We start from the raw sequence: 8174 nt of genomic DNA, 5'->3' as shown, positions 1-8174 counted from the left end.
ACAAACAGAGTTAAAGCTGAATGTGACTGACAGCATGATTATTCTTTTTTTCTTTAAATTTCCATAAGCCTAGATATTGTGATAATATTGTTACTGTTAATTCTTTTGGCCACAATAATCATGTGGTGAAAATCTGATACCCTGCCAGCCCTAATTGCTACTTTTACTAGTAAAATATCTGAATACTTCTTCCACCACTGCTTTTACAAATGGCTTTTACAGTCATGTGTGTCTTAACCAGGGGTGTACTGTTTCTACAGCCAGCTCCAGCTCTCAAGACAATTTCATAAGGTCCTCTACATGTTTAGGATTCATTATTACATCCGGCCCTAAATATATATAAATATATATTTTCTAAATGACAGTAATCATACAGTATTCTAGCAAGGCTGCAACACGTTACTATGGCCCACTATCAACCAAAACATCTCTTTCTGCTCCTGAAAGAAAAGTTGATCTTTGGCACTGTTTCCACATATTTGTGGAATTTATTGTCACTACTTCCTTTCTCATAGCTGCGAGTCTCTCCTAAGATTCATAGGAGGCTCTGCTGAAGCTCTACTGCTACTGAACATGTGAAGCAGCACATTAGACACCAGGGAGGAGATGGCAAGACAAGATGTTTAAATTCAGATTGCATATAGTTGAAATTCACTGTACATTTATTGTTTATTTTTCGTTTGTTTGTTTGTTCGTTGCCCTACCAGGAGAGAACTTGGCCCGTCAAGGTCCCGAGCCTCTAGTATAGACTTTTTTTTTTTTTTTTTTTTAATATGCGAGTAAGGCATCATCTTATTACACTATCTTCAGTCTCCAGCTCAACTCCTGTTGTAGGCCACTATGGTGAAAGTACCTGGCAAGCTCCAACAAGACAGTTGTTCTTTTGGCATTTAAGCACTAAAGCAAAGAAGATGTGAAGAGTCAAAGCTTCAGTAATCCACATCTCAGCTGTTAATCATATGGCTGGATCCTTATTACGGACTTAACTGCACTAAAGCCTACTGTTAAACCAGCCTAATCACCAGAAGACAATTTGGATATTGTAGGTTTCTGTAAACCATGGATACCTTGCATTTCTATGTTATATTTCTCAAGCTGGATGTGACAGTGTGTGACACATGCGAAACTAATGCGAAGCTGCAAAGATCTCTGTTTGAGACCAAAAAACAACAAAACTGCTTTTTTTTAAGAGTTCTTGCTGTGCCTGAAGCTGCTTTTTAGCCACTAACACACATGGGTGTTTTTTAGCGACCTGTCACTTTTTTTTCCACGAGAAAGTGATTTTTTAAAATCAAGGTATTTCTGCATTTCTTGCTAGGATTGTGCCACCGAAATGGGTATTTTAAGCCAAAACACAATCTTCGCCTAACCATAACCACGTGATGTTTGTACGTAAACCTAACCACACATTATCCACAGCAATGTTGAAACATAAAGAAACATAAAGTTTCAACATAACATAACAACACAATAACATACAAAGTATACAAATGTAACATAGGCTACCTGTGGTTTGCAGAAACGTACAAAGCCATCATTCATTCAAACCTTGCCAACATGAACCCACACCTGCCCATTTGATTGTCTGAAACATTTGATTGATCCACTGGTGTTACTGGGATTTACTGTAGTATCTAATCTGCCTTAACACTTATTAAGTGGTCACAGGATGGCATTTGAAAACCTGGCCAAGCTTGGAATAGAAAGTGTTACAAAGCATTGGACTTGGGCTGAACACGGCATGGCCAATGTGGGTTCTGGTCACTTGTGGACAAGGCCAATATTCGTCCGTATAACAGCACTGAGTGTTAGTATGTCTGATCTCTTCTGTACTGGTGATGCTCCTTGGAGCTGGCTGCAGGGGGTGCTGGTGAATCACTGCAGCAGCAGATGCAGCCATGTCACATGATGGCATCTGTAGTTCAGAGTACACAAGTTCCTCTGAGAGCAAGGTTTTTTTTTTACAGAGAGACCTTTTACAAATTAACATAACATATTCTAGATTACTTGATACCAGGTTGTCTTTATTCAGAAAAGTCATGTTGCAGTTTGACAGTGTTTGTCAAGAAAACAGATAACCTTTTTTTCAGAATGCAAATGGTCTCTTCAGGTGTTTTCAAGCTGCAGGTCAAATCCTTTTCTCTCAAAGGCACCAAATATAACACTCGTTGTCAGAGCCACTTTCCCTCTGCAGGTTTATCTTCTGAGATACCCCTACTGGATTATGTAACTGTTTACCTTATTTGAACCCACACTGTTAGCTCTAACTGTGTCATCGGTCTCTCAGCTGTGTGATAGCTTTCATTCTCAATTGGAACTGTGTGTTGACTTTGGAAGAGCCCAAGTGGCGTATCAGTCACCACTAAAACGTTTAATTTTGCCTTTTTGGTTGGCTTACATAAAAACTAAATCACACCACCCGTGCCGTCATGAATCATTGCTGTCAATTGGTAATACTTCATTCAGCGTTTTTAATGGTTTAAATGGCAGAGTCCCTGTGTTTTGGAGAGGAGGAGGTTCTTGGTAAAATCCTCCTGAATGCTTGGATTAGAAAAAGGTGATCACACATCAGTGCTTGGCTAGCAGCCCCGTCTGTGACAAGCCAAACAGCCTCAGAAAACACTGATTTGAAATGTGAAACTGCTTTGTTCAGTGTTTCTACCCGTTTAATCATCTGATCTGTTTGTTTCGGAGAGGAAGAAACCTCTGCGGATAATTTGGTTCCAAGTAAAAAAAAAAAAAATCCTGAATAGTGAACACTAAAGAATTTCTAATGGAAGAATTTTAGCTGGATGCAATCTGCAATCCTCACTGTTAGATGCAGCAAAATCCTAGACACGGTTACTTTGGTATTTTTCGACCCAGGCCCTATTTTTCCACGTTTTTGTGTCTAAGTGACTAATGGAGACAACAGTTTTTGAAAGTGGCCCATCACTGAGCATGAGCGCTGCAGCCTACAGCTGCTTGGGCCATTTGTGCACTGTCAATTTATGTCCATTAAAAGTGTTTGTTTTTGTCACTGACAGGCTCAGATTGTTATTATGAGTGTCTGACAACATTTCAAAAAAGACTCCACAGATAAACCATTTTGACAGAGTATTTATTTTGTTTTGTCATTTATGGTTTACCAGAAACAACCCCAATATTGTCATCACCAAATCCATTTTAATAAATGTTTATTTTAGTGTGTATAAAGCCAGTATATTTTCACATTCATTCATTCATCTTCTAACTGCTTCATCCTCTTGAGGGTCGCGGGGGGGGGGCTGGAGCCTATCCCAGCTGACATCGGGCGAGAGGCAGGGTACACCATGGACAGGTCGCCAGACTATCGCAGGGCTGACACATAGAGACAAACAACCATTCACGCTCACATTCACACCTAATATTTTCACATATAATTAAATTAATTAAAGGTTAATTCAGGGTTTATGTCAACCAAACCAGAGTTGGTGATTGTTGAAACAGATGAAAGACAACCAAGTTGACTTGCGGACACTTTTTTCTTCCTGTCAACTTTGAATAAGCGTGTTCTAAGATAATAAATGGCTGTTTATTCAAATGGAGTCTTGTAGGTTCGGCGATAATGATTCTGGGGCTGTTTCTGGTTAAACAAAAAAAGATCGTACTCCTCAACAAAAAGGTCTGTCTGTGTAGGGATAATTTCCAGAAAGTTGTCAGACACTTGTAATAACAATCTGAGCCTGTCAGTGGCAAAAACAAGCACTTTTAATGGACTTAAACTGATGGTGCACAATTGCCCTTTAATGTTACATTGCAGTCAGTTTGCTGCTGCCGGCTGCCGGGGTCTCGCTCAATACTGGACCAGTTTTAAATATTGTTGTCTCCACTTAGACACAGAAACAAGGGAAACAGAGTTCAGATTGAAAAATACCAAAGTTACCCTTTAAGTATGTAATCTTATTCTTCTATGGCCTCAAGTAAGAAGCCATAAGACAGTTACAAAATGACCTATGGCCAAGAATTCTGCCTCTTTTTCTTTTATTTTTGTCTTTTAATAAACTCATTTTATTAGATGGATGATGTTCACAAAGAAATATTATGAGATATTTGTGAGCCTGTGTGTTTCAAAAAGTTTTTCTAGCAATAATTAAGACTAGAAATTTACATTAATAGACAATTAAATGCGTTTGACTCCTTAAATATCCCTATAATTGTAATATGATATATAATAATCTTATATTTGTGTTGTTTTTTTACTAAAAGTTCAAGTTATTTTTTATAACCTGCACATCAGATATTTGTCTGGATGACACACTCCCTATAGATTGCAATAGACAAGGACCGGCAGATGAGACTCCTGACTGATCCCAGGCCTGCTCACTACATGCAAGCGGACGTGCGTCGCATAGGCGAGACGCTGCTGTGTGAGATCCGCCGATAGACCCATACAGGCGCTCCCACCTCTGCGAGCCTCCCATCTCCACTCGGCTTTTACCAACATGTTTGCTTTGCCAGGCTAGCTATATATAACTCGTGTTTTAGCTGCAGCTGATGAGGCTGTGGGTGCGTAATTGCGCACAACACTGCCTGCTTTTCTATTCCTCAAGACGAACGGGAGACCTCCGCCATCGGTGGAAATTGAGATGTGTTTTCTGAGCCGCTCGTCTGCTGAACGGATGCCTTCCGAGATGGTGAATGAAGCTAAACCGGGCTGCCTCTATTCAGCAGAGACTGGAGCAACAGACAGGGATGCTTTTTGTGCCCGACACTTGTGAGATGAAGGACAAGAAGAAAAAGAAGAAATATTACTAGATGCTTTTTATTTGTTTCTGTGGTGGGGATCATAGCACATCGGGATGGATGCGAGCCGATGTTAAACGGATGCTGTGAGTGGAATTTATTCCTCAGCGGTTTCTCTGTTAAAGGGGCGGCGGATCGTGTTGGTTTTTGTTTTCCATTCAGCTTTGGCAGGATACTACCGCTCGTCGATGAATTGATGTGGGAATACGCGCTTCCTCGGCTGCATAGATGGCAAACACAAGTGAGTTTGGGGAGGGCAGCCCGTCCTTACAGAACTATGCGTTCGCGGCCTCTGCGGTCAAGCTGGCCTCCCTGGGTCTGATCATGGGCATCAGCCTGCTGGGCAACGCGTCGCTGTCGCTGCTGCTGCTAAAGGACGGCTCGCTGCACAAGGCTCCCTACTATTTCCTGCTGGACCTGTGCCTGGCAGACGTGGTCCGCTCCGCAGTCTGTTTCCCCTTCGTGATGGCATCGATCAGCAGCGGCTCCGCCTGGCCGTACAGCGCGCTTAGCTGCAAGATCGTCGCCTTCATGTCGGTGCTCTTCTGCTTCCACGTCGCCTTCCTGCTCTTCTGCGTCAGCGTCACCCGGTACATGGCGATCGCCCACCACAGATTTTACTACAAGCGGATGAATCTGTGTACGTGCGTGGCGGTCATCTGCATGGTGTGGACTCTCTCAGTGGCTATGGCTTTCCCTCCGGTCTTCGACGTGGGGACCTACAAATTCATCCGTGAGGAGGAGCAGTGCATCTTCGAGCACCGCTACGTGAAGGCGAACGACACCCTGGGCTTCATGCTGATGCTGGCCGTCATCGTGGGGACGACGCATGTGGTTTACATTAAGATGCTGTGCTTCGTCTACGATCACCGCAAGATGAAGCCGGCTCAGCTGGTCCCTGCCATCAGCCAGAACTGGACCTTCCACGGCCCCGGAGCCACCGGGCAGGCCGCCGCCAACTGGATCGCCGGGTTCGGACGTGGACCCACCCCGCCGACGCTGGTGGGCATCAGGCAAGCATCGCACCCTGGCAACAGGAGGCTGCTGGTGCTGGACGAGTTTAAGATGGAGAAACGAATCGGGAAAATGTACTACATGATCACACTGACCTTCCTCATCATGTGGGCTCCCTATATAAGCGCCTGCTACCTGAGAATATTTGTGCGGGGAGCCCCGGTCCCGCAGCTCTACCTGAGCGCTGCGGTTTGGATGAGCTTCGCCCAGGCGGGAGCGAACCCCATCATCAGCTTCATGTTCAACAAGGAGCTCCGGATGCGCCTCAGAGCCTCTTTCCCCTGCTGCCTGGGAACACAGACACCCATGGAGCCATACTGTGTCATCTGAACCTTGCAAGGCCCCAAAATACTGCCAAAGACACATTACATTTTGTTTCAGAATGTACGCAGACTGCTCCCCAAAATGTGTTTGCACACGCACACAGGGATGTTGAGGAGTGTGAGCCCACTTCAGTTCAATTTATCTCCATTTTTATTTGTGGAAAAAGATTTTACCCACTGTTTTAATCTGACAAAAACTTGAATATGATGTAAATTAATTCTATATTTTGCTCATCAGAATCAGAATATTTAAAGCTACATGAGGCAGATTATGAGATGGAAGCATAATGTGAGGCTTGTGTCCGCTTCACCAACTGAGCATCATGTTTAAGCCACCTTTTAATTTACTGTAGCTAACATTAAATCCAAATATATGGTATAGCCTTTATGACAATAGGGGAGAGCAGGGTCAGTTGGGACATTTTTGTATCAACATGAAATAACCTTCCATTACTCACAGACAACTTCAACAGCAATGGAAATAATTAGAGCCCTAGACAGTTAGGCTGCAGGTGTCCGCTAACAATTTCCAATTTTTACAATTTTCAAACCTCAAACATGAAAGACAATTTTTAAAATGTACAAGCATGCATTTTCCCAACATTCTGCCACCCCGGACAGTGGGTAGGGTCGGAAGGAATAGTCAGAAGGTCTCCACTTTGTGGTTAAAAGGGTCAGGATCAGGGTTTGTCTAAGTATGAGCATGGTGAATGGCATAGGCTTTTAAACTTGCCAAAAAGGCACTGTCCCATCTGACCCCACTCTCCCCTATGTGTCATGTTATGTCCTGGAGACATTTTTTATGCCCTCTTCAATATCAGCCCTTTTGGTCTGCTACAATATTGTACATGAATGTCACTTTGACTATTTGTTTGTATATTTTGAAATTCTGTCCCAGCACACCTATTTGAGGTTATTTGCCTTTTGCTGAACTGACGACTGAAACAGAACTACTTTTATCAGCGGATTAGAGTCAGTTTCTCTGGCATCTATGACACACTCGGTTTCTAGTCGTTTGGATACCACAAATGAGACAAAGATCTCAATATATTTTTAATGAGGACAACATCACATTTGTAAATACTGTAAAGCTCCTTTCCCTCGTTCCTTCTGCTTTTTTTAACCAGATATGTTGTATATTTCATAACCCATTGGGATTCTTTGTGTTGAAAAGGTGTTGAAACTCACTTTAAAGGTATTTTGCAAATTCTTATTCTTCTTCATGGGTCAGTTGTGTTGAGAAATGGGTTAATTCTCTTCTGAGTATACAGTTATTCTTTTTCTACGGACATGAACATGAAAATGTTAACAATTTGGTGCTTTGAGAAGGATGTTTGCATTGTTTGTATTTCTTAGCAAATAAATAAGACATGGATGATAAATTGCTTGGGTTCTATGATCTATTTTGAAGAAGATGTCTTTACTTGATCTGGTCCTGTTCTTGATAGCATGTTCACCAACACTTATCCTGTCTTGTGTACTGTGGTCAGTGTCTTATGTGTCCTGACAGCTCCCTGAGAACAGGTGTGAGATTGTTGCATTGGGTTTTAAATGGAGAGGGTGATAGATTTTCCACTTGAGGTAAAAGTGAGAGTTGCAGCCCATATTATAAAAAACTGGCTGCCGAATCAATACAGACTTTGTTATCTTAGTGTTTCTATTGTGGATTTCTCCTTATCAGGACTGTAGCACCTTTAAGATAACTGAGGTCATGCCCTTAGTATTTATTCTGTGGCTTTACATATTTTAAAAAGGTGCTCAAACAATTAAGATTTGCACTTCTATCAAGCAGGGGACTCACAAGAGACAGGTTAAGAGAAGAATGATCAAATTGTAGCAGTGGAAACGGAAATAACTTGATATTTAGAATGTGTCAAGTTTCAAATCCTACATTGCCTATAAAGCAACTGAATAGCATCTAAATTCCCAATTATTTCAAACCCCACAACGCCACTTGGTAATGCTCGCTCTGTGTCAAAAAATGTTTGCATTTGCGTTTCTGCAAACCACAGATATGGTACATGTTTGGTACATTTGTAAGTAATTATGCAGCAGATACACTGAAACTTAGCA

General features: G+C 42.2%; 1 protein-coding gene across 1 annotated transcript; it reads left to right on the top strand.

Moving 5' to 3' along the window:
• The first annotated feature begins 4342 nt into the window (after window positions 1–4342).
• gpr27 (G protein-coupled receptor 27) lies at window positions 4343–7463 on the top strand. Its single transcript, XM_049578757.1, has one exon. The coding sequence runs from the start codon at window positions 4993–4995 to the stop codon at window positions 6106–6108; it is 1116 nt and encodes a 371-aa protein (XP_049434714.1). The 5' UTR covers window positions 4343–4992; the 3' UTR covers window positions 6109–7463.
• The last annotated feature ends 711 nt before the right edge of the window (window positions 7464–8174 follow it).

This window comes from Epinephelus fuscoguttatus, linkage group LG1 (assembly GCF_011397635.1).
Source record: "Epinephelus fuscoguttatus linkage group LG1, E.fuscoguttatus.final_Chr_v1".
Taxonomy (NCBI): domain Eukaryota; kingdom Metazoa; phylum Chordata; class Actinopteri; order Perciformes; family Serranidae; genus Epinephelus; species Epinephelus fuscoguttatus.
The sequence above is the reverse complement of the archived record's forward strand: the minus strand, read 5'-3'. Positions and strand labels throughout refer to the sequence as shown.